The 26,406-nt window shown below is 40.3% G+C and overlaps 2 protein-coding genes across 3 annotated transcripts in view; one reads left to right on the top strand and one right to left on the bottom strand.

Annotated features, from left to right (window-relative positions):
• The first annotated feature begins 1,796 nt into the window (after nucleotides 1-1,796).
• adck2 (aarF domain containing kinase 2) lies at nucleotides 1,797-7,151 on the top strand. Of its 2 annotated transcripts, none has more exons than XM_051381417.1 (8): nucleotides 1,797-3,042; nucleotides 3,217-3,363; nucleotides 3,539-3,667; nucleotides 3,888-3,983; nucleotides 4,141-4,419; nucleotides 4,712-4,840; nucleotides 5,268-5,321; nucleotides 6,076-7,151. In XM_051381417.1, exons 1-8 carry the CDS (start codon nucleotides 2,164-2,166, stop codon nucleotides 6,214-6,216), a joined length of 1,854 nt encoding a protein of 617 aa, XP_051237377.1. In that variant the 5' UTR covers nucleotides 1,797-2,163; the 3' UTR covers nucleotides 6,217-7,151. The 2 variants fall into 2 exon arrangements, with proteins under 2 accessions (XP_051237377.1, XP_051237378.1); XM_051381418.1 differs by lacking the exon at nucleotides 6,076-7,151 and adding an exon at nucleotides 5,421-6,058.
• A 117-nt stretch (nucleotides 7,152-7,268) lies between these two features.
• Nucleotides 7,269-26,406, bottom strand: part of srpk2 (SRSF protein kinase 2) — a 66,150-nt gene continuing 47,012 nt past the window's right edge. Inside the window, exons 5-17 of the mRNA XM_051381419.1 lie at nucleotides 24,628-24,715; nucleotides 23,939-24,026; nucleotides 23,745-23,851; nucleotides 22,125-22,290; nucleotides 20,445-20,485; nucleotides 19,158-19,482; nucleotides 18,190-18,243; nucleotides 17,262-18,143; nucleotides 15,992-16,092; nucleotides 15,105-15,212; nucleotides 14,949-15,018; nucleotides 12,912-13,004; nucleotides 7,269-9,728 (exon numbers count right to left, since the gene is read on the bottom strand). Of these exons, the coding sequence (XP_051237379.1) occupies nucleotides 9,544-9,728; nucleotides 12,912-13,004; nucleotides 14,949-15,018; nucleotides 15,105-15,212; nucleotides 15,992-16,092; nucleotides 17,262-18,143; nucleotides 18,190-18,243; nucleotides 19,158-19,482; nucleotides 20,445-20,485; nucleotides 22,125-22,290; nucleotides 23,745-23,851; nucleotides 23,939-24,026; nucleotides 24,628-24,715 (2,308 nt within the window). The 3' untranslated portion in view covers nucleotides 7,269-9,543. The remainder of the gene's footprint in view (nucleotides 9,729-12,911; nucleotides 13,005-14,948; nucleotides 15,019-15,104; nucleotides 15,213-15,991; nucleotides 16,093-17,261; nucleotides 18,144-18,189; nucleotides 18,244-19,157; nucleotides 19,483-20,444; nucleotides 20,486-22,124; nucleotides 22,291-23,744; nucleotides 23,852-23,938; nucleotides 24,027-24,627; nucleotides 24,716-26,406) is intronic.

Raw genomic sequence — 26,406 nt, 5'->3', positions numbered from 1 at the left:
AAAGCTTAGCATCTCTATGCAAATGCCTGTAAAGGGGCCTCAGCTGCATTCCTACAGTCATTTCACTGAGCAGCCTTCATAAAGTGTCTAACAGCATCACCTCAGCAGAGCAACTATCCCACTGACCTCTGAGCCCAATCCCTGACCTCGCCTTTGAAATGCAAGAGAGATCTAAAAAGCCTGGCTTGTCCATCAATAGCTGTGGGGGGAACAGGGTGGGAGGTGGGGGCTAGTAACATCTGTTTGGCGTTTATCTCACCTTATTGTGTTGCTGAGTCCTCTATCAGGCCTACAGCTGGGATCCTGGGAGCGTACCGAGCCCACTGTCCAAGGGACTCACACCGTGACTGGGAACATGACTGGGATAAGTTCTCAGTCCTTGGTGGTGCATAGTAGGCTGATTGCAAGGCCTCCAGAGGCAGTGACAATGAAATCAAACCCAGGGTGTGTTTTGTTCCCTGCTTCCTCCTTTCCTTTATGACCCAGACACAGATTTGCCCACCATACCAATGCAGAAAAATAATAAAGCAGCTCTTAAGTCATCTCATAGGAACTTAGTTCAGGAAAACACAGAGTATCCTATCAGGAAGGACTTTTCAATACCACTTCCATTAATGTCCAGACCACATGCTCGCCCAACAACGTTCCTTTCAACAATTGATCAACAGCCGGCTAGAAAATGTTGTTGTTGGATTCATTTTTTCCAACTTATATAATAAGTCCTGCCATTTTATGTCCTGAGGCCCCATATGTCTTTGGTGTTTCCATTTTGTTGTACGTGTTAGAGCTGAAACATGTAGTCAAACAATCAATCAGTCAATAGACAGAAAAAATAACTGCCAACTATTTTCATAGATTAGTTTACGACAATATTCAAGAAAAAAGGAAAACATTTCTTAAATGGGAGGACATGCAACTTTTTTGTGTCCTAAACTTAGTTTCTGTACAGTTGCTCAGATAAAACCAGCAATTAAAAAATGGGATTGTCATTTTATGTCATAATTTCATGTTATGACATTTTATACTGACAAACCAATTAATCAATTAATCAAGGACATAATTGTAAATAAATCAATAATGAAAACATTCATTAGTTGAAGTCCTAGCTAGAGCTGTTCCATTGTTCGTTAAAAGCTTTTAATGACCTTAATGAAGGCTGTATAACATTTAAATGAGCCAGGTCCAGGTGGCTCACTGTAGAGGCTTCCTCGGGCACATAATGGAACAGAGCCATTGTTAATGTTAGAGGTTCCACCTCTGCTATGATAAGTCAAAATGTCTGCTGTGAAAAAGGTCTTAAGACAACAACTGTCTCAATTGTTATTCTCACTTTTGCAATCTTCTTTCCTCCATTCATTCCCTTGCTTCCTTCTGGTAGAGGGAGAAAGAAGGAGAGGAGGGAAGACAAACGGAATGGAAACCCAGAAAAAATGTGTGATATGTCTCCATCTGTGGGGCAGTCTCTGCACTGTGCACTTATTCGAAAAAATTAAACTGAATACTATATTTATGAAGGGGGAAAATGTCACAAGCATAAATACCTGTAGGAATAAATAATTAAATGCATAAATAAAATCATAACAAAAATACATTTTGGTCATAAAAAGGCTATTTTTGTATTGTTGTATGTATTTATTAATATATTTCTACATTTATTTATTTGTATATTTCTACGTTAGTAGTATAATGGTAAAAACGGTATAATTGTCAAAGTCCCATAAAAGGTAAAAGACATTATGACCTCGCGCCTTTAAGACGAAACCACGTGATCTCGTCGGAGCTACGTCATACCCGGATGTGAAGCGGCCGTCGTTCGAATGTTTTCATGGCTGTTCTGTTTCCAGTGGAAACGGATGATATTGATGAACTGTTAGCTCCTACAGTAACCATCAAATGTCTCCGTCGACAACCCCGTTTCCTCGCGTTTACAGGAAACTAATGTCACCCGAAAAGGAAAGCCACGAATTTGTAGTGAACTGGTTAAAATATTCTTGTAGCCAGTGGCATTAATCCAGGTTGCTTCTTTCTTTTAAGGTGGACCCCCCCGCCATAAAGCCGTGGATGTTTCCGTGTAGATCACTGGTTTGTGTGAGTTCGGAGTCATCCTTTACTGGTGATTTTGCTGAAGGACATGTGAGCTAACAGCCATTTGACCTGGTGACTATGATGGCCTTTGGAGCAAGAGCCGTCCTCCTCAACCTGAGGTACACTTTCCAGAAGGCAGGCTCCTTTACCAGAACCAGACTCCTCCAAAAGTCCAGGACATGCTTTTTTAAAAGAGGCCAGATTTTAACCCAGATACCCAAGGTTACATTGCTCTGTTGGGGTGCAGGCAATGTATCATCCTGTGTAGCCAGATGCCAGGAAGCAGTTCTTGCATCGCCAACTGCTGACAAAAAGTCTCTAGCCAAAGTCCAAGTGCACAAAGTTGTATTTGTCCTCCGCCTCAGCCTTCGTGCGTTGGTGCTGCTCCTCAAATTTGGCCCCCTTCTCCTCCTGTCCCCCTTGGCTCTGGTGTCCACTCGCTGGGCCTCTCTCTGGGTGGACGCTCTGCTGTGGGTGACTGAAACATCTGGTCCCACTTTCATCAAGCTGGGGCAGTGGGCCAGCACCAGGCGGGACATCTTCCCTCAGGAGTTCTGTGAACGCTTCTCCAGGCTTCACGTAAAGGTGCGCCCTCACTCCTGGGCCCACACCAAGCAGTGTCTCCGGAGGGCTTTCGGGGAGGGTTGGAGGAGGATTTTAGAGTTTGAGAGCAAAGAGCCAGTGGGTTCGGGATGCGTGGCCCAGGTGTACAAAGGCTGGGCGAAGGCGGATCACGTAGAGGACCCGGCCTTCCAGTCGCTGGTGGAGGAGATGGAGAAAGAAGACTTGCTGGAAGCCTGGGAGATCCCCGGTCTGAGAGGAGTGGCCAGCTCCCTGTGGCAGCTCTGGAGGGGGAGAAGGGAGGAGGAGGAGGGCTTCGAGGAGAGAAGTCACCCAGAGGGGCAGCAGGAGGAGAGCAGTGCAGAGAAGGAGCATCTGATACCTGTGGCTATCAAGGTGGGAGTGTATTCTCACTGGAGTATGTTCATGTTGAGGCCGAGTTGATAACATAAACCCCCCTGAAAAATACTGAATCATGCCTTCAGCTGTTGTTTGTCAGTGCTTTCTGTTGGGCATTTCTTTTTAGCCCGTGTCAGCAGATGTTTGTAAATTGTTTCTGGCATATGACAGGTGCTCCATCCAGGTGTCAGGATGCAGGTGGAAATGGACCTACTGCTGATGAAAGCAGGCTGTTGGCTCCTGCACTGCTTGCCTGGACTCAAGTGGCTCAGTCTGTCTGAGATAGTGGAGGAGTTTGAGAAGCTAATGACCAAACAGGTAGCAATATTCAGAGCACTGATTTTAATACTGGATGTTTATTGTTTGACTTTGTACTCACCTTATTGGTTAAGTTACGTTCCTCTGAAATTAAAAAGTAAAATAGGTAAGTTGCCTAAAGAAGCTGGAGGAGGACTCTAATCATTTCAGTGATGTGACTGAACTCTTATTTCAGATTGACCTCCGGTTTGAGGCCAGGAACATTGAGCGTTTCCGGGATAATTTCCGCAATGTGGATTATGTCAAGTTCCCAACTCCGTTACGACCGTTTGTCACCAGGAACATTTTAGTGGAAACTTTTGAAGTGAGTGCACAAGGCTTTAAAATCTATGGAAAACAGTGGTTGAATAATTAACTGATCTCCAAATGTACAGAACAAGCATGTTACACATGTCATAATATCAAATGGACAGTATGGAAGTATTGTCTTCTTGTGTCTTCTCTGTGATTACAATTATGTTGTTGTTTTTTTATTCCTCTCAAATGAGCCAACATTGTTCAGGTTACCTTTTTTTTTTTTTCAGGAGAGTGAGCCCATATCCAACTACCTGAGCGCCGACATTCCTCAGGAGGTGAAGCAGAGAATAGCCAAGATTGGAATAGACACCATGTTGAAGATGGTGAGATAGACCACCTGCTGGTTATCAGTGGCATCTGATTAATTAATTGAGTGAAGGTCTCACCATCTGGTTCTGCTCATGTTTATGTGTGTTCTGTGTTGTTGTTGCTATATTTATCTGTAAGATTGTTTCACTTCATTTCTATCATGTGTTCCAGGTGTTTGTGGACAACTTTGTTCACGGGGATCTCCATCCCGGGAACATTCTGGTCCAGTGCTTGGGGCCTCTTCCTGGTTCCAGTGACAGTACTGGTATCCCAGGGGAGACCCATGGTAAGACCACCCTCACTGACTTGTGGGACACAGTGGTGGTCAGCGTCAGACCAAACCCATGTCCTCTCCAGCTGGTACTGCTGGACGCCGGCATCGTAGCTCAGCTCAGCGAACTCGATCTGGCCAACTTAAAGGCTGTTTTCACAGCCGTGGTGCTGCATCAGGTAACGAGGGAAAGGGTTCATACGTAAAGTTGGCAAACGTGTTTTTACGTTGAATTGGTCGGGGTCGCTTCAACAAATGAACTGTTATTGTCTGTATGTGTTTCTCATATCGTCATTTTTCGTGTCGCAGGAAGGTAGCAGGACATATCTTAAAAATTGTTTTAATCTAAATTTAAAAGCTTTTCCACAGGAAATCCAATCAGCCTTTCCTTAAAAATGCTTCTTAGATAGTAGAAAGTGATGTAATCTGTAAGTAAAACCTGTTGCTGTGGTTTTGATGTCTTTTCTTCAGGGTGAGCGAGTGGCAGAGTTGATCCTGCATCATGCTCGGGCCAACGAGTGCCAAGACGTGCCACAGTTTAAGAAGGAGATGGCCCTGTTGGTGGACCATGCCCTCAGCAACACCATCTCTCTGGGAAAGGTACTAACCTAAATCTGTGTTTCTGATGCAGGGCCACATTTTATTATTGTTATTATTATTATTATTATTATTATTATGTTACTATGTTCAGCTGTAGAGGAAAGAAATAAATTTTTTCCTGTGATTATTATTTGATATACTCTCCCTATGTTTAATGAAAACTTACATGCAAATGAAACAGATTTGCCTCACTGTAATACTTACCAAAGGACTATCTATTCAGAAAATGTTAACCTACAGTAGTTTATATAGGCTAACAGGAACGTGGGTTGAAAGAGAAAAAATAACCAAACTGTGTAATATTGACAGTAACCTCCATCACCGGGAGGTATTTGATTATTTAAAAGGTCTTATTGGCTGGTCAAAGTGCTCAGTTACTTTAGGAAATAATATTTGATGTTTTGTTGACCTTTTGTTGTGTTTATAGGTCCAAGTGGGCGACTTGCTCTCTCGAGTCTTTGGTCTACTCATCAAACACAAGGTAGAGTATCAGGAAGTTACATTCATTATGTTGAACAAACACTCATATGGTTCAGAACACCACTATTTATAGCTTAAGCTTTATGTGACATTACAACAGGTGACACCACAGAGTCACTGCTGTTGCCGGGGTAAAAAGTAAGTGAAAGACTGAACTTGCAGTGACTTAACTTAGTACTGAGTAGTTAACTTAACTACGCATTACTGAGTTTTAATTAGTTTTTAGATAAAATGACTGTGCTCTTCTTCACATTGCTGTTAGGTAGGTCCAGCTTGCGAGGCTGCTGCTTTGTTGAAGCCACTGGTTAACGCTTTTAAAGAAAAAAACAGGAGTAATTGAAAAATTACGTGACCGTAGGCATTTATGGAATCTTTTAAAAAGGTATACTTAATGGTCTTTGAACCTGTTATATATAGGATATTGTTATGTCAGCTTTCACATTTCCATTAGAGGTATTCAGTACATGTAGTGTACAATCAGGCTGAACTGACTGTACTGAACAATCAAGGTTGTTTTTTTTTTTTGCACATTTGTCAGCTCAGTGGTGATAAAACAGTATGCAGCAGTAATAAGAGTTATAATGTTATAAATTGGTGCAAAATGAGGTTGCTGAGCTATTAACCTTCTAAACTGTGCTTGTTTGGGCTTAGCTCTATACTAAACAGTTTGAACCACCAAAAGACTGAACTTAAACAGTTAGAAGAAACGCTGTGATGCCATCGCTTACTGATGTTATTACCGCTTGTTTTTCTAGGTGAAGCTGGAGAGTAACTTCGCCTCCATTGTGTTTGCGGTCATGGTGCTGGAGGGTCTGGGTAGGTCACTTGATCCAAACCTGGACATCCTGGATTCGGTCAAACCCCTACTGCTAAAGAACGGTGCCTCGATGCTCTGACACACACACACTGACACACACGGCTCACAATGCATTACACACAGACAGGCACATGTAAGTGTACATACACCGATCAGCCATAACATTATGAGGGGGGGGGATATATTAGGCAGCAAGTGAACATTTTGTCCTCAAGTTGATGCGTGAGGATTTGAACAGCTTTGACAAGGGCCAAATTGTGATGGCTAGACGACTGGGTCAGAGCATCTCCAAAAGCTGCAGCTCCTGTGGGGTGTTCCCCCAGGTGGTCATAATGTTATGGCTGATCGGTGTATATTACCTCTATAGACATCGCATGCGTGTATACTGTGTCCTCCTAATGCCGCGATGATGGGTTGTCTTCAAGCTTACAGTACAATATTCCACAAGGATCATAAGATCTCATCACTGTTTGAATCCATAAATACCTCATTGAGTTTTACATTGGTGGTGTTTCCACTTTCATCACCGCTACCTTTGAATTGTATCATCTGCTGTCTGGTTGTAGTATAAAAATTTCACCCACCGAAAATCCACTTCAAGGCCCCTCTTACTGAGCCTAATTAACTGCGTTTTACATGAAACCACTTATTTATTGAGTGCTAATGGAGTCAGACACACAGATAATCAGAGTCCATTTGTAGCGATCTAAGATAGAAAAGAAAATCCCTAGTTGAAACTTAAAAGCATATTTTTAACTTTTTAATGACTAATATTGATCTCAGGATGTCTGATCACTCCATCTTTTATTGCATCATAGGTAATGTTGTCTAATGGGCATATTTGCTTTGGTGTGAATCCCAATGTACTATAACATGTACTGTTCTCATAGACTGCATTGACAATGTGAAGCCTTTGGCTAATTGTACTCACAACTGACAATGATCTTTTAACTTTCCGTTATAACAATGGGAACACTTGTATGAATTATGCATATCAATAAAAAAGAGAATCTATGCTTTTTTTCCTTTTTGTTGCCTCTTCTGCCCAGTTGGATGTTTTCTGACCCTTTTTAAGTGAGGTATACTGACGCAGCTTCAAAGTAAACAATTCACTACATCAAGGGCACAGGATCCATTAATTTACAATTTTATTAAATCTGTCAATGAAAAACACAGACAAGAGACGCGGTTCTGTCAATGTCATCAGGAAGAACAGTCAGCATGGCTGAAAGAGTGAGATCAGGAGGTTTTGGTGCAAAAAACTCATCACATACCCTTTATTGCAAAACTGTTGATTTTTTTTTTTATCACCATCAAGAGCCCAGACAGAGCAGCACTGTTCAAGTAAGGAGGGAGGGGAGAGGTGACAACTGTAAAAAAATCTTTCAATAATAATAATAATAATAATAATAATTAATAATAATAATGACAAAAGAAATAAAAACATCTCTAATAGACAAACACAATCACCTCAGTATAAGACGAGATTCTGTCACGGTCACAACAACCAGAGAAAAGTTGTTTTCTTTTTTTTTTCTCTTTTTTTTAATGAATTAAATAGTTTTTAAAAATATCTCACCATTTACTTATACTCATCTTTTTTCATTTATTGCGAAAAATAGGCAACTGGACTAATTGTGATGATGCAAGTTTGTGTGTGTCTGTGTGACAGAGAAATAGAGATTAAGTGGAGAGATATAGTGGAACGTCTCGGAGCGTTGGCACTGAGAGCAGCAGCAGTGTGTGGCAATGCAGTACTCTCATTCAGCCACTAGGTGGCACAGTTCAGTCTGAACATTCCTCCAGGGCCAGAGCTATGGCAGGCCCACTTCCCCACTGTATCAGAGGAAGTCAAGTTATGCCAACAACAACCTCTGATTTTTGGAATGATGCTTGTGTGTTGAAACTTTGTCCACGGTCGCTTATCTGCTTTGCAAGATCTCAGTTCTATGTACAAAGGTTTCAAATCCCTGAAGGACATCTACAAAGACAAGTGCAACCTCCATGTGACCATCCCCGCTCTGGAGAACCTCAGGGATCAAAGGGTTCCTCTATAGGGGGAAAAAAAGGGGGGAATAGTACCAATCAGATCAGGTAAACGTACCACAGCAGGACTCAACAAAACTGTTCTTGGGAATAAAAGTCAGGAAGGATGGACACAGATTTAGGAATGTCAAAAGCTGGAGAAGAAAGGGTTGTAATGTAGTTACCTTCCTCAGAGGGGGGGCACCAAAATATCCTAATATAATCTTTCTAACAGAATGTCCAAGAGATGATGAAACGGGAACAAGAAACCAGCGAAATGCACAAATAAAATAACGCCTCCATCGTCCATTTGTCATATCCATTCATGCTGATCCATCAGTCCCTCCATGCATTTTAAAAATAGTCTTTAAAGACCAAGCAGTCCTCCGTGTTAAGTTGATTGTATTTTTGTTTTTTTTTTGCTCATTCCGCACTTTTTCTGTCTCTCTCTGTCAGAGTGGCAACTGTCAGTGTGGTGCCCCCTGGAGGACTGGCTGCCCTCCAGTTCTCTGAAGTGGCCCCCAGCAGGAGCATGCAGCTCATTTAGCAAGGGGAAGGGGGAAGGGTTACAGGAGGGGCAGGTAAGGGGGCTTTTTCTGGGCTTGGATTTGTGGAAGAAATCAGGGTGTAAACTTTTATCCCCACGTAGGTGTTCCTTCCATAGCAGGGTGAAGGTGGGGCAACTGGGCTGGAAAGAGAGGAGAAGGGTCTATGTAGGCGGATCTTAAGCACAGGCACATGTGCTCATTCTCACCCACAAGAACACACACACACACACACACACACACACACACTTGTCTGTCTTTGAGGCCCTGGCTATGTAAAGGTCATGGCAGATGGAGCTCTGGGCTGTCGGCACTGCGATGGGGCTTCTCGTCGACTTTTCTTTCACATCACTGTAGAGATCAGCAGCTGTCAGTGGCCCACGACTGGATCCAAACAAATTAAAACTGAGAATTAGGAAGAGATTAGATGGAAGAGACCGGCTGACATCTTGACAGCAGACGAGAAGAAGAAAGCACATCTCTTTCAGACCGAGCCTGACATCTCCCTTTTACGGTGCGAGCAGCATCCATCTTCAAATTATCTGATTCTTTTTGGGAGATGTTTTGGAAGACACAGCTACTATGTCATGTTATCTCCATAACCTTGTCTTTACATTCCTTTTGGGAAAAGATGAAAGGCTTGTGTGGAACTTAAGCCTACTCAGATAAGTATGTAACGGATGTGTAGGATAGGGCAGGAAAGAATAAGTTTACTTCAAATCGGTCTGTCTCCAGCTTCTCTGCGTGCTGTTGTTCCACAGGCTGCCACCAGGGGGTGATGTTTTAGCTAAATGTTGGGGGACAAGGGGAGGAGGGCGTTTGATCAGAGATTGTGGCTACGAGTTGATCCAGGGGTGGTTGAGGCATTCGCCGGCCGAGGCCCTCTTCTCGGGCACCATCTCCAGCATGGGCAGGAGGAAGTGGGTGAAGTGGCCGGCGTCTTCATGCGCCCAGCCGTACTTCTCCACCAGCACGTCAAACAAGGACCACGGCTTCAGCTTGGTGATGTGCCGCAGCTCACCTGCAGGGGGCAACAGGGTGCAGAGTCAATGACAGCACAGGAGGATTTCAGGAGAAAAGAGTGCCAACATATAAAGGGTTAGTTCAACCAAATTACTTTCTTGATATCAACAAACCCAGAGAAAAGATCAAAACCAATGAGGAATGGATCGGATATTTCTTTTTGCTATGGAGGTCAACTGTTGTCCAAAAACACACCAGTAAGCCAGTTACACTGGCTGACATGTGATTCATTATGGTAAGCATGGAGAGTGAGATTTATTATGAATAAATTCCACATACACTCTCTGCTGCTGTAAATATCATAGTTTACCAAATGTGTAATAATACGCAGCTGAAAATAGTCCCCAACAAATTAACTTTTTACTCCTGTTTGATTAAAATAAATATGTATTTGTGTCCCATTTTGTAGAGTTGTAATACTGAGAAACAGACTAATGCATTGTTGCTTTTGTCTTTTCATGGGATTTGTTGAAATAAATATAGAATAAAACTAGCCTTATTTAGTTTCTAGTGATATCTAGCCATGCAGATAGTTTTAGTTTGACTAGTAGCCTAAGATATCAATCTCTGAGATTTCTGCCTGGAGTAGAGTTGAACAAAGTTAAATTTACGATGCTCACAGCATTGAAAATCGCATTGTCTGTTGTAAAACAAAAAAAGTAGCTCCAGTGAAAACTGTCCAATAGGAAGTGTGTAGATGGTCCAGAGTAGGGGTGGGAGTTACCACAAATGTTCATTAACATAGCAGGGCCAAAATTACATATATTGACATCAACACTTTTTATTATTAAAAGCAGCTAATGTATTGTCATATTTTATGAGGTGAGTGCATCATTAATAGGATACTGACTACATGTTCATCACTGAGTAATGAACAAAACATACAAACATAAGGCATTTCTTTGTATTTTTGTGTCAATAATATATAGGTGTATAAATAGAAAATGTTCATTTTGTGATTTCTCTGAACTAACAAGGTGATTACTGTTCACATGAACATGATCTAACATAAGAGCTATTAAAGCTAGTATCAATACTCAAAACATGACTTAGTATCGGTAGTCTATACTTTGGATATCGATCCGGCAACTCCTACTCCAGAGTAAACAGGACATAGTTTTTAAAAGAAAGATGTTGCTATTGAAATATGTGCAAACAAAAATCCATTTAAATATATCAAAATCTATCCAATACTGCATGGCCAGACTCCACTAGATTTTTGGGTTATTTGGGTGAACTGATCCTTTAATCAGATGCCATACCAGGCCACGATTCTGCAGGCTTCAGCCAATCACTACAGCAGCTGATTTCACTGATTAGTCTCTTAGCCTCTCTGTTTGAATGTGTGCTAATCAGTGAGGTGCTGTAACGATGGAGTGAAAACCTGTAGAGTCTTGGCTGAAAACTACAAGAACAGATGGCAAGAGGTGAATGGAAAGACACAGAGAATCAGTGATATAATGGAAACAGACAAGGAGAGGAAGGTGTTTATTATTAAAGAGAGGAGGAAAATGATTGGCTGGGAGCACAAGACTGACAGAGAAGAAAATAGTTTGAGAGAATGATTAATGATGGAGACGATCAAGACCAAAGGTCCTGTTCAAACCATGGCTGCCATGGTAACCTCTCCTTCGCACAATACACCGACTGGAGAACACAAGATGGGGGAAAAGAAGCCATTTATCAAGACTTCCCTTATGTTAGAGATTGATTAAGGCGAAGATGTTGAAACAAGATCTCTGACAGCAACGTAAACCCTTACAGCTGTGTTTTGTTTTTTTACATTAATTGCACATTGCTTGTCACATATTACTGTATGTTTATAATCTTTGGGTTTGCATTCTTATTAAGTCAAGTATCAGCGTGCATGAAGGAAAAAAAGGTAAAAAGGCAGCTCGATTGCACTTCGTGGCCGAAGGCAGCACGGTAGACAGGAGAAGCCCAGAGAGACAGAGCGAGAAAGTCAGACCAGATTAACAGAGCACCAAGAGATAAAAGGGAGAACATTGAGACATCAAGTGCAGGCTCAGACCTCAGATAGAGACAACATCAAAGGCAGAATATTCAGGTCTCATGACACATTATGAAGAATATATGAGCAGAAAGGGAAGGAGATCGAAAGAAAGAAAAAAGAGAATAAATGAGAGAGTGCAAGGGTTATCAGCTCTACCAAACACAGATCCATGCACTTACCAGGCTCAAAGATGAGCAGAATCAGTGAGGTGTATGACATACTTAAGACCTTAGATGCAGTAAGTTAAAGCCTTGCTGTGTAGACTGGGAGTATGACTTTACTGTCTTTACTGCGTTTGTTATTGATCCTAACTTTGACATCCAATCTGTAATGATATATTACTTCTACTATAGGTGTAATATTTGGTTTTGGCTGTTATTTCATCAAATAAATTGCTGATATGATCGCTGATATTACAAAGGCAAAACATCTGACTATTGTTTTGTCAACTACAAGCTGGTTTGTTAAAGTCTATATAAAGTGACTGTAGTGAATTAATTACTCTGCAGTGCACAGATGATTAAGATAATCACAACAAAGTATTTAAATGCCAATCAAGTAGGGATGGGCGATAAAGTTCAAATAAATATTACAATATGAAGAATATTTAGACAAATATATATGAAAATGAAACTGATGTTTAAAGCGATTAAAAAAAATCGAATGTGTACAACAAAATCTTCAATTACTAATTTTGTTTGTTTTTTGATCACAACTGGAAGAATTCATTTGGACAACAGAATTTAGTAAAATGATCAATCATTATTCCTATTATGCGATGTATGTTTTAGGATTCTTGTATCACTGAGCATGTTTTTGTGAACGCATTTTTTTTGCAACAATTCCTTCAATCCAAGAAAATCTCTTATGGGAGACACAAAAGTAACATAAACCCTGGCCTGAAACTCAGAATACAATGTGATCATATGATCATGATACATAAACCAATAAACTATAATAACCAATTATCGCCCAGCCCGACAATTCATTATTCATGTTTGCTGTGATTGACAACTTACCTGAGAGCATCTGAGCTGACTTAATTCAGACTTCTGTAGCAGCACTACAAACTTTACTACACAAAAGACTTCTAGGCAGTTCTTCATGTACTACAGCTATCCCTACATCAGGCCTACCCTCCACCTGACCAACCACGGTGTCGTTTACCTTTCTTGGAGAAAAACTCTCGGCTGTACTTCCCGGCAGCGACCACTTTGCGTGGGACCTTCCCAAGGAGCTCCATGATCAGAGCGATGTGGTCTGCCCACCACCACATAGATCACAGAGGGAACAGGCACGGTTCAGCATTACAGCATGCACACACACACACAAACACGACTGGCTGTATGGGACTGACACACACTGCTGCCTTGGAGTACTGCATGGACACACTCGCAGTTGGACAGCTACTGAAACACCTTAAAGTGGTGAGGATTTTACAAGACTGTTCTCACTGTTTTCAGTCACTATTTCGATTAATAAATCCAATTATTTCCAAAATCAAATTAACAACAACATAAGCTTTATGTTTATATGGTGTCCCAACTTCCTGCTAGTGTCCATTTTTGTCCGTTTTAGACATTTATGTGTCCCAGTCCCACCAGCTCTCTGGCCAGCGCTACCTCTTCGGTTGAAGAACTCCCGGGAATATTTTCCAGAGAGCGCAAAGTGCCTCGGAATACAGCCCAGCAGCTCTATGATGTGGGCTATGTGGTCTATGGAGGAGAAAGGGAGGTGGAAGGGAGGAGAGGGGGAAGGAAAAAGGAAGAAGGATGACAAAAAAAAAAAGAAATGGAAGAAAAGGAGATGCAACAGAGAGAAAGGGTAACGGAAGGGGAGAATTAATTGAAAAAGGACAGTGAAAGTAACATAAGTAAATTGTAAAGAGGATGGATTGTGAGAAATAAAATAACAAGACGTTACAGGTAGAAAAGATCACAGAGGTTAAGGGAGGAATAACAGAGGGGGGAAAGGAAGGAAAAAAGAGACAGTCACAGACAGTAAAGGAGAGAAACCTGTGTTAGTGAGCTGTGCCTCCACAGCAGAGGTGGTGAAATGAAGTGAACAGCCTTGGAATAAAAGTGAGATGCATTCAGATGCAGAATTAAGTCAACTGGAACCTGAAGCTGGATTTCTTTTTCTTTTTTGATGGGAAATCAAAGGTGTCTTTCTGTCATGATAAAACTGTGCAAAACATGCAAAATGAGGATAACTGTGTCACATGCAATGAGGAAAATAGCACAATCAGCTGGTAAGATCAAAGACCAGGGGAGATGAAGAGATCAAGGATTGAGGTGAGGATGAGGGTGCACAGTTTGAAAATGTGTTTGCTAGACACAGTAAAGAGGATGAGTCTACATGCAAATACAGGGACTGTATTGCTTGTATGAATATAGATACACATATACTCAATCACAGTAACTGGGTAATGTTACTCTTACACTGAAGTTACTAACTTCACAGTTTGTTGGAAATCTCTCTGTGTATCTATAATGTTTGAATGATTCAGGTTTAGGTATACAGTGGGGTGAAGATGAGTGGAGGCATAGCAGCAGAATTAAAGGACAGGATTTACAGTTGACAGTGGATAGGGGGATTTGGGGAGAGGGATGGCTATAATAGTTTCAACTAAACTCACTATTTTTTTTTTACAATACAGTAAGTACCGATCTAATACAGTTTTTGTCCATTGTTCAGATGCACTGATAGAAACAACAGTCTCACTTTAGACTTCCTGGTGCAATGTGTACTCTGTGTCTGCACCTGTGTTTTTAAAACCATGCCCTCTGTCATGTGAAAAATAAAGAAAAGCAAAAAAAAGTTGCATCATTGCATTTGCAGTGTTAGAACGCAGTTATCAGCAAACCACCTGAACAATGGAGAAAACCTGTCAAGCAAACTGAGTTTCAATAGCGCACAAACACACACTTTCATTTAAAAATACATTAAGTCAATTACATTTCAAATTAGAACAGTCCATAAAGCATTTAAGACACTTTGCTTTTATATTTCTGTTGTACATTTCCCTCATTACTACTTCTTATTCATCTTCAAGTCATCATCTAGGACATACTGTAGATCAAGCCTCTAGTCTCAACATACAATATTAAGCTATGATTCCCCCTGTGGAATACTTTCAAATGTTTTCTATGTTTCTATTTTTGGAAATCAAATTTGTGTGATCATGGAGATTTAAATGCTCACCCTCATCACGGGAGTAGTCCTCTCCAGAGTGGGGCTCAAACAAGTAATCTCCAGTAGCCAGCTCAAAAGCCTACAAAAGATCAGAGCACTGTACTTACATCTATACTGAGTATATATGTATGTAATGTGCTGTATATATGTATGTGTTCTCCTTACCATGCAGGCAGTACTCCAAATGTCTGCAGGGGTGCTGTAACCAGCTCCAATCAGGACTTCAATGGAACGGTACTGTCTCGTCTGGATGTCCTCTGTAAAGTGCTTGTGCTGTACAGAGAGGAGAAGATTAGATTTTTATTGTTTTGTTTTTTTAATCAACCAACAAATGAGATAACATGGACCAGTGATTTTGCCTACTTAAATTCCATTTACCTTTTGTCTGTAAAAACTTATTTAATATTTTAACCAGACTGGGGGAAAAAATCTAACTTCTGCTACACTGTGTTGTGATTCTACTTCCTATTTGGGAATAGTCTTCAAACTGACTCCAAGCACATCATATACTGTGATTCTCTAGTTATTGTTACACTTCTTCTACTCTTCCTCATCACCTTCTTTACTTTCCTTTAAAATATCTGAACCTCGATGACTGTGAGACCCACAACGACCAAACCTCCCAGATAGGTTTACAGTCTCAATCTATATTAGTACTGCTATAACTACATTCATGTTTTGGTTGATAACTCAGAATAAATTGTGTGTGCACACAGCCACATAATCTCAGTGGAATAGGTGCTAGGAGAAAAACTGGAGTCATAGCTCCCTTCAATTTTATTAGCGAAGTTTCAACCAACTACACTGTCCTATTTATTGGAAGTTTGTGAAAGATACTTTTGAAATTATACTTATCTCTATTTATATTAATGTTAATTTCATATATCACTAGTAAGAAGGATATCTCGACATACATGAATGTGATTAGATGATTAAGATGTCACAGATCAATTTGCCACATACATACCCCTCATTTCTTCTCTGTGGGTATTTATTTACCTGAGGACAACGTGTAGGTGGTCAAAATGTCAAAAATAAAGGGTGTGTCTTACCACCCAGCAGGCATTTCCAAGATCAGCGATTTTGACTCGAATAGACTCGGCGTTGCGCGGGTCTAGTGGGTTGATCAGGAGATCTGCAGCTCTGGCTCTGACTAGGAAGGGATGGAGTGGGAAAAAACAGCATTAACACATACAGTACAGTAAGTAGAGATAGTTTACACATTGTAATGTACATTACATTTTTTAACAAGTGATCCAAATAGTTTGAACTAAGTCCCGATGAGGCATTGTGAGTGTAATTTAACTGGAAAAATAAACTTTATGTGGTGGTTGCACTTCATTAGACATTTTTTGTTTAACATTCTTGTTAAGCTTAGGAGATGTGATCCTAGAAGTGACCTATAAAGATATAAAGTCCAAGTTATTGATAATAAAATGAACGCTTTGGGTGGATGAGTAATGATGGTGGTGAGTCATTGATAACACCCAGAGGAGATATCTGGAAAACTAAAATGTAATAATGAGCAACTGGATTATCTTACCAGGCAGCTATAATGTATAAGACAGAAAATGAAAAGACGTTTTCATTTTTTGCCAATCTGTTACCTCACCTAAGATCTAAATTAGCTCTAACTATTATTATGCTTTTTTCCTTTCCTTAAAAAGTAAAGTTCTAATTTATATGTAGATTAGCTTCTTTTTCAATAGAGACCTTGGCAAGAAGGAAGAATAATTAGGCAGCATTAAATCATTTGTTAATACAGTATATATAATACATAATTAAAGTATTGACAGGTGGTATCTACTCTACATAGTGGGTGTATTGCATATTAATTCCATGTTTTACAACATATTTTTGTACATATTTTGTTGTTTTTTCATGGATCATGAAGCCATGAAGTGTTCAATATTATAAATAAAACAAGACATTATGAAATAATCACGTGAATGAGCTGTGTTAAATATATAAATTAACCAATAAATTGTGATTTTTAAAGATAAATTATTAAAATTCAGTATTAAAGGTATTAAAGGAAATAACATGTACAAAGAGGTAAGGGGTGCAACATATAGTATAGGCAATGAAAGGTGTTGAAATTAGTGTTTTAATGTAAGGACATGAATGAGCTTATGTGTACAGAAAAGGTGTTGACGTGTCATTCAAGTGTTAGTTGAAATAACATTATATCATGAAACATACAATGTTACATAATAAACAACTTTGTGGCTCTGTAATGGAGTTCTTGAGTATCAGTAATTATGTGTGAATAGAATCATTTTGTGCGTGTAAATCAGTGGATATACAGAAACCTTGTCTTACCTTTAGGTGTGTCTCCCGTGCTTGAGGACGACACAGTGCGACTGCGGTCAGCGGTGGGGCTGTTGGGTGATGGTCCTGCTCCAATGTCTGCCGTGCCAACAGAAATGGGGTTTCCCGGCAGAGGATCCAAGGGCAAATCCGGGAAAAGGGGCATCGTGACCCGGTGGCGGTCACTGGAGCCGTTGGTCAATCCAGGCTCAGGCAGCTCGCCGTTCTGCATCTCATACCCGGAGCTGAGAGAGTTGTCCCTGTCTGTGTAGCTGAGCTCGGACTCCACCAGAGGGCAGAGGATAGGCTCAGGGGTGGGCGAGGGAGGTGGAGGAGTTCCAGGATTCGGTTTCAGTCCCTCAGATCCCAGCAAAACGTGACCATTGGTTTTGGCCGAATTGCTTTTGTTGTTGTGGAGTTTGATGGGGGAGGTGGTTTCCGTGAGGGGCTCTGCAGTCGTGTCGTCATCCTCGTCTTCCTCATCCTCATCCTCTTCCTCCTCTTCCTCCTCCTCGTCCTCCTCATCATCCTCCTCCTCCTCCTGCTCCTTTGACACATCTTCTTCTACCGCTGCTTCTTCCTCTGTTTTGTTCTCATTCTTTGGCTCGTCTGTCTCATTCTCCTCTCTTTCAGTCTTTTTTTCCTCCTCTTCCTCCTCCTCCTCCTCCTCTTCCTCCTCCTCCTCCTCTACTTTCTCCTCTACCTCCTCTTCCTCATTCTCATCCCCTGCCCCTTTTAATCCTCCCTCCTCATCCTCCTTCCCTTCCTCGTCTTCTACCTCTGCTTGCGTTGGATCTCCATTACCTTCTTCGTTGGTGAGGGGAATAGGAGTATCTTTTTCAGCGGTAGGCGTGGGTTCCTCCTCCTCCTCCTCCTCCTCCTCCTCCTCCTCCTCCTCCTCCTCCTCCCCCCTCCTCCTCCTCCTCCTCATCATCATTGGGGTCGTCGTCAGTGATGCGGGGCGCCTCGCTCTGCTCCTGGGGAGGTGCTGCGCCTAACATGGACAGAGTGCAGGAAAAACTGTTAAGAGAGGAGGTGGATGGGAAGGAGATATGGTGTAGGCAGTGAGGAAAACGAAAAGAGAATAAAGATCGGAGAAGGCAAAAGAGAGAATGAAAGAGACAGAAGGTGGGGAGACAGAGAAAGACTGTTTTTTTTGTTTTTTGTGAATCAGCCTAGCCTCCCATACACAGTGGGACTAGCGTGGGCTGATGGTTGGAGCCAATCCACCTCCTATTCATTCACAGACAGACTGCACAAACCTGCATACACATACTCGCACACTCACTCATGCTGCAGATCTGTTGGAGCCACTGCTCTGCCTTACCACCTTCACCTTCCTAATCGTTAATAACGTCAATACAGTAAGAAGTACAGGATATGTTGCTCACTTTTCCTCCACAGTGCATTTCACTTAGAGAAAGAAAGGATTGTACACCACACAGTTTCAATAAATAAGGAATAATTAAGCATTAAGTATGTTAAATTAACAATTAAATAATAAAAATAACAATGAATGCAAAGTAGAATACGCGTAGATTCCTACATGGAGACAAAGACAGGATTGAACCAATATGAGCTATCTGAAGCTGAAACCACGACCAACATTTCTGGACTGAACCTTCCAACAGAGAATATTTTATTTGTTACGTTTCATGAGGCTAGCCTGGTTGTTAGACTGAAGTTACTCAAGTTCATTTCATTTCTGCGAAACAAATCAGATTCACCCAGGGGTAAAATACATATTCTTCAATTATCAAATCCCATGCATCATGCTGTACTTATCATATTAAGGGTGAACAGCATTCATTGAGGATATCTGATTTTAATAAAGTTATATATCTGTCCAACCCTGGTGAAGACCACAGCATTCAAATTGGGGAAAACTCTTCGGATCACATGACTCACATGTATGATTAGTCAACCTGATGGGCCTCTCCCTCTCTCCTCCCTCCTCCTCCTCATCTTCCCCATCCTCCTCATCATCATCATCATCCTCGTCGCTCTCTCCCAGGGCCATGCTAGGGCCCAGCTGCGGTGGTGGCGGCTGCAGCGGTGAAGACAGGTTGTGTTCATGCTCCCCTTTCTCTCCTCCTTCTTTGGCTTTCTCCTCCCTCTTCTCGGCCTCTCTCTCCAGGGCTTCAATCTCCAGCATCCGCCTCTCCAGCAGCTCTGCCTGCCGCTTCTGTTTCTTCTTCAGCTTCTTCTTCTTGTTCTTGGAGATCTTCCCCACCTGGGACAAAAAATGGGACAAGAAAGGAAGAGGGAGCGTCACAGGGGAGGCAAAAACCACAAATGAATGGGAGGTATTCAAAGAATAAACATGTTGATAGTTATTTGAATGTTGGGTTATGTAGTGTCCACTACCATGTTCACTGTATATTGATAATAATTATTAGAGCATTTTAAATAGAGCACATCATTGCTGTCCAATGAAAACCATGCATCTCAAAATAAAGTGATATTAAGTTTTTTAGCTAAACTTGGGGATCAAATGTTAATTTATATGTTGAGTAAATAATCCTACTTCTTAGAGGCCCTGGGAAAACATATTTTCTCAGTTTTGGCCATTTTAAGAGAGATTTCTGTATTTGTGTTTTTGTTTGTGCTTTGTTTGCTGATTTGGAGTGGGCGGGAATTGGAAAAAGGTGATGCCACATTCTTCAGTGCAGGATTAGCAACATTTGAATCAAAGTCTGCTGAGAGTTGTGGGCCTGTTTGCTCATATTTTCAGACCAGTGTCAATCAAATCTGATCAGACCTCACCCACACAGTCCTGATGATGCAGATTAGCTGAGTTTAGGAGTAACTGAGGATGTTTTTTTTTATGAGCTTTTACTATGATTGTTGCTTATTTTGTCATAAATATTTAATATTATAAAGAAATACTTAAGATTTGAACCCTTAACCTAATATAAACATATTGATGTTTTAGAGATAAATTAATTTCACAGCACAGCCATAGTGAAATAATTTATTTTAATCACGTTTCTCTGACAGGGACATGCAAGCAAAGTCCAACAGACATTTTAAATATTGCCTCCAAATATTGTGATGCACCCTCCCTGTATCTCTAGCTATCATGGAGATCACACCAAAACAGTGTGACATGCTGTATGTACCTTGTTTTTGACTTTGTGTGTGTATGTGTGTTTATGTTTGTGTGTGTGTGCATTCCTCTCATTTCATACTCACATCTGTTGTACTCACCGGTTTGAGCTGGGGGGCTGTGCTAACTGACAGACAGAAAGAAAAACAACAAAAATCAGAGGCTTCAAAGTGTCACCAACATCAATCCACCAGAGTTCACGGTATGTTCAATATCGTTACTCGTCTGGAAAAGAAAATCATTAGGTTTTGTCCACGTTCTGTAGGTGAAGTACAAATGAAGAAAAAGATCTTTCACACTCCCACAGCCTTAATTTGCTTGTCCCAGATCCATAATATTCATGGCTTATTCTTCTCATGCGTGAGAATTGTAGCTCCTATATAGGACAGTAGTCTTCTCTCACCTGAATCATCTGAGACCAATCAACATTTGGATAAACCTGAAAAGAGTTACAGTAGAGTGATACTTAATATATATAAAAATATCTTTAAGTCCTGCTTAAATCCTTTTGAGTCCTGCTCATTTTCCAACACACTCGCAAAAAAAATATGATCAATGTTTTGTATTTTCCATAAACAGTCTCTTAATATGCATTCTCAACAGACAAAGTGGTGCACAAAACATTAATTTTAGGAATGACTGATTGATTGTTGTGTCATCTACTGAGGGTTTCCAGCTCAGCAGCTCAGCAAGTAAAATAATATATCAAACAGCGTTTTCTACAAAATATTGCTAAATAAACTTGTTAAACCAGCATTGTATACCAGTACAAGTATGTTGCTATTTTTGTCCTACATAGCTTCAAGCCAGCAGAAGCAAAAATAAAAGACATTTTGCTTATAAGCACATGACAATAAAACCTTTTATTTATTTTGCCTCTTCGGTCACGGGCAGATTTTTATCACCACTGAGTCCTCCTGTTTTGACGGTTGATGGTCTTGTGCCTGACTTTAATTTTGTAGAAATGTAAGCAGTATAATTGGTTACCCTAAGGCTGAAAAAGACTCCTTCAGCTGATGCAAGCAATTGACAGCTCATGGGGGGGGGGGTTCACCAGGAGGACAGGGTTCATGTCGGGTTTTTCAAGACAGTTCTTTAAGAACTTAATTTTTTTTCTGTGGGGGAACTTGGTGACAGGAGATGAAAAAGTAAGAAATGTCTCTGTGTGGTACAAAAAATGCAAGAAACTGAGGAGGCTTCTGTGTGAATCCTGTTTCTTTACTGAGCACTTCAATATTAAACATGATCATTTAGAGAGGAAAAAGAGATGTTAACCTACTACATGTACTGTAAGCTTCCCCTTTTACCTAAAATCTAAATTTTGATTAAGAAGCTACACACTTTGCATAACTAAAACACTAAACCCACAAGACTTCACTGCATGCTGTATCTTTGTGGCGCTATGCTGCTGCTAAGTAAGATGTTACTCCTGAATGTTTCGTTTTGATGAGTTTTTTTATTTCACCTTTAAATTACCATGTAAAATAAATAATAATTTGGTAGCAAAATTTTAGGAAAAGATGTAAAGAAAAAACATTAAAACATATTTTGAGAATTACCGTCATTGGTTATTCCTGGTGAGAGTTTGGTCACATCAACCCCACTCGTTCCTATATGCTTAATATGTAGTTACAGCCAGCAGCCGTTCAGCTTAGCTTAGCATTAAGAAACTATGAGTTGTTTTATATTATATATACTATGTTATACTATACTATACTATACTATTTTCTTTAAAATACACCTAGTGTGAGTGTTTTTGTGTGTACCTGCTGATCCAGATGGCGGGGGGGCTCCAGCTTTCTGCCATTCGGTTGCCTCCATGGCCATACGCCTTACAAAGGCGTCATCTACACACATCAGGATGTTCTCTGGCTTGATGTCCGTGTGGATGATTTTACATTTAGTGTGGAGGTAGTCCAGACCCTGAAGGACCTACAAACACGTCAAGATAAACAGACCCAGATTTTATAACTGAAAAACATGCCCACACTTCTTGGTTAGTTGTGTATACACTCAAAAATTTAAGACAAAGCCTCTTGCACAGCAACCTCTGTCTTTCTCAGAGCCAAATTAAAAACTATTGTATAGTTGTGCCCTCTCTGAGGGCAAAGAAGAGAGACTGTGGATGTTTTTGTTTCACTGTTTCTCTCATTTGTTTCTGTCCAGAGGAACAGTCTCATTTAATTTCTACTCATCTTCAGCCTTCAGATAAGATAAGATAAGATGTTCATTTATTGATCCCCCATGGGAGAAATTCAAGTTTACACAGTAGTACAGTACAGAGAAATGTAGTGTAAAAAGTAAGTGTAGAAATGCAATAAAGAATAATACAATAAAAATATTATGAAGATATAATAGACCATAGAAAGACTATAAAACACTATATGCAGTAAGAAATATGGTGTGCAAAAATATTTTAAAGAGTGTATAACTAACTTAAACAGTGTATAACTAACTTGGCTTCTTAAAGGCCGGAGCCTAGCAGCGTCTGAAAAGGCTCAACAACTTCACATGCTCATCAGCTTGCTGAAGGGAACAAGCCTGAAAGACCCGCATCTTAGGATGGAAGTGGTACTGAAGTGTGAAGTGTGAAGTAAACAATAGCATGCACTGTATCAGTAGGACTCAGTATTGGGTGTGAATTAAGCTGCTCTTATATATTTATTTATATCTATTTATATTATATTTCTTCATCCACGTTTTCTTTCAGTCTTTTACAGCCGTGCAATCAGCATTTGGACATAGAAACCAAATAAGTTACGATTTCTTTACCTCCTCTCCTCGAGGAATTATATATAGAAATACTGTAAGTCTCAGCACTACAATACACATGCATGTTTTATGATATACTAACCTACTTTTTGCTTAATTAGGCTGGTAAAAGCAACGAAGCACCACTGCTTCAGAGTAAGAAGAATACTGCCAGCTATCTAGGTGAAGTTGAACCTTCTGAATAAGTCCTGTGGAAAAGAACCACATAACTATGTATAATAGATCTTATAAAAAAGGAAGCTGATAAGCATATATTTATCCAGAGAGTGGTCAGGAGAGAAACACTACTACTCTGTCCATGCAAAAGAGAATGAACTGCCTATAAATATAGGTTGATTTACAATGGTAAATATCATTGTCATATAAAGATACAGCTCCATTCAGGACAATGTCACCTTATTTGACCTATAATACACTCTTAGGGAAATCCATGTAATTTTACAAATCCTAGATTGCAGTGGTCAGATTCATAATTTATCCAAATATCGCGGAACTACAGTCAACAATGTCTGATATATTGGGTCTATAAATAGTTTGGTTGTGTGTGTGTGTGTGTGTGTGTGTGTGTGTGTGTGTGTGTGTGTGTGTGTGTGTGTGTGTGTGTGTGTCCTTACCTGTCTGATAATGCTCTTGACACATGGCAGAGGCAGACCTTGGTAGTTGGATTTAATAATCCACTTCAACAGGTGGTGACCTAGCACCTCAAACACCATACACACATCTGGGATGGAGAGTCAAGGTCTCACGTTATCATATCTATGTCACTCACAAACACATATAAACGCACACACTCTTCTGATTGGGATACGTATGCCGTTGACTCCAGAGATCTTGAAATCATCTATCAGCTGAACCACCATGTCCTTGTTGGGGTCGCTAGGGTCGCTCTCTCTCACCTGGAAGACAAGAGCACGATAAGATGAGGCAAAGCTGACAGGAAGAAGGAGCAGAAGAAGGACAGACAACAGTAGGATAGAGACAGGATAAAATAAGAGAATATTGAAGGAAAAAGGAGAGGAAAAATAGGGCATGCTGATGAAAAAAGAAAGAAAGAGGGGATGGGATGACTGAAGGAGAATGAGAATGGTGGAGGAAAGAGAAGAGTGAGAATGAGGAAAAGAGAGTTGAGGAGAGGAGGAGGACAAGGGAGATGGATGTGGGTGATAAAGATGCTGAAAAATTGATTCAAAGATGACTGTCCTCTGCACCCAGCATGAAAGATAAATGACCAGTGTATCTTTAGTGTTTTGTGTTAACAGAGAAACAGAGAAGAGTAGATGCAAGGTGTAAAGAGGGGATGTGAGGAGGTAGGAAGAACAGGAAAGAAGGGATATTAGGAGGACAAAATTGAGCACAGGTGGATGAAAAGTAAGGAAAGTAAAGAAGGAAGGAAGGGAAGACAAAATGAAAAAAGGAACAAACAAAATAACAAAGAAAGATGAAAAGCGTAAAAGGATTCCCACACACACTTAAATGTCAAACTAATCAGATTCTCACACATCGCAGCAGTTTGATCTCATCCAGTGCAGTCTCTGTGTAATGCTGGGCGCTCTTCACCACCTTCATCGCCACAAAGTTCTTCACTCTGTAATGACACAGATACATAAGGGCATTTCATTTCGACTCACACACCAATGCCTTGTTAAATCCAGTAATGCTGATTAATGTGTCCATGTCAAAGATATTATAAAATGGCTCTCGCCTGAACCTTTATTACACCTTTGCTCAGCTATCGTTCACACTGCCCACACTGCCAATGGAAATACAAATGTGGCAATGTGGCATTTTATAACAGGAATAACATTAACGCGAATGGTAGAAGCCAATCAAAATTAAAAGCTGCCGCACAACTCTTCAGCACACCATGCTTTATTCGCCAAATCTTTTTGGCTACCAGGGTGGTGTCTCAGGCTGCTTCAGGTTTCCTTATAGAATCCATTGACCCATCCTGTGACCTAGATCATAATCGATACCAAGTATATAACTTCATCATCATCATTTATTGTATATCAAATACCACATTTACTCTTAGTGGATAAAAGAAATGACAAGAGGTATATAAAAGACCATTAAAATTCCTAAGCAAATACACTCTTTCATCTTAATTCACACAAAACACTTTAACAAACTCTTTGGGAAACTCTTTTCCCATATATCGCTAATTATATTGTAACAGGCTGTATTGTAGGGATCATTATGACTATTTCTCACCCAACACCCATTCTGATACCTAATCTCAATGTATTTACATATACCAAGTACCTTTATAATACCAGTGTTCTTTATGCAAACCCCAGATTGGTATAACCCTGCCTCCTTTCATATAACTCAATGGGATCATTCTTATTTAAGGTAACATGAGTCAGTGTTTGGTTTGTCCGTTCTGGGCTACTGTAGAAACATGGCGGTTCAACAGGGCGGCCTACATGGTGTCTGTAGATAAAAAGCAGCCCATTCTAAGGTAACAAAAGCATAACAATTCCTATATTTAGGTCGTTACACACTAATAAAAACACAGCTCTGCATATAGAATAACCAAGTGTTGACATTCAAATACCATCCTTATTTTTAGGTTTGTGCATTGTAAAATTATTATGAGTCAGCGGTGAGTCAGCAGCACACTCAGTGACTCAATGAATGTAACTGATAGCTAAATTAGAATTTTTTTAATTATACATTGTTTTTAAAGTGTATTTAATGCAAATCTGGTCCAGTCTCTGGTTGTGCTTCAGTTTCTTTCTTTATAACGCTGTCTCAGAGCTGTTTTTGAGCGGCCTAATGTGCTTATACTGTCCTAGCTCTCGTAAAAGTACGACAAGTACTGAAACTCATTTAATTGAGTAGACAATCACAAAAAAAAAACAATTATCAACAAAAAAATCATACAAAATAACTTGCTGGTTGAGTGGATAAAGACCTGACTTTGGCCTCCACTAACTGTAACTGTCTGCTGTTTGGTGCCAAGCAAGTAGTGTACAGTGGGTTTTTAGAGCTTTTTCTCTGAAAACAGTTGAAAATGCTGCTATGAGAGCGCTGAGAGTGAACCAAAACAGTAAAGTTGTGGGCTGGACAGATAAACAATGAGCTGAAACTCGCTATAAAGCTGAGAGGAGCTGCAGATTCAGGTGATCATTCTCTAGAGATTGATCACTATATGAGCAATGAGTAGTAGTAATAATATTGGACATATTGCTCTGATATGAATTCATGCGTAAATTATGCATGTTACAGTAGTAGGTAGTAGAGAAGACAACACAATTATTAATATTAACACAG

This window comes from Dicentrarchus labrax, unplaced genomic scaffold (assembly GCF_905237075.1).
Source record: "Dicentrarchus labrax unplaced genomic scaffold, dlabrax2021, whole genome shotgun sequence".
Taxonomy (NCBI): Eukaryota; Metazoa; Chordata; class Actinopteri; family Moronidae; genus Dicentrarchus; species Dicentrarchus labrax.
This window is presented reverse-complemented; position numbering and strand designations above follow the sequence as displayed.

What these genes read in the sequence shown, in the direction of transcription:
- adck2 (XM_051381417.1), top strand. Translation starts at nt 2,164, where the DNA reads ATGATGGCCTTTGGAGCAAGAGCCGTCCTCCTCAACCTGAGGTACACT. An exon ending in TGATACCTGTGGCTATCAAG is followed by an intron (nt 3,043 to 3,216) that starts GTGGGAGTGTAT and finishes GGCATATGACAG; the next exon opens with GTGCTCCATCCAGGTGTCAG. An exon ending in CAGCCGTGGTGCTGCATCAG is followed by an intron (nt 4,420 to 4,711) that starts GTAACGAGGGAA and finishes TCTTTTCTTCAG; the next exon opens with GGTGAGCGAGTGGCAGAGTT.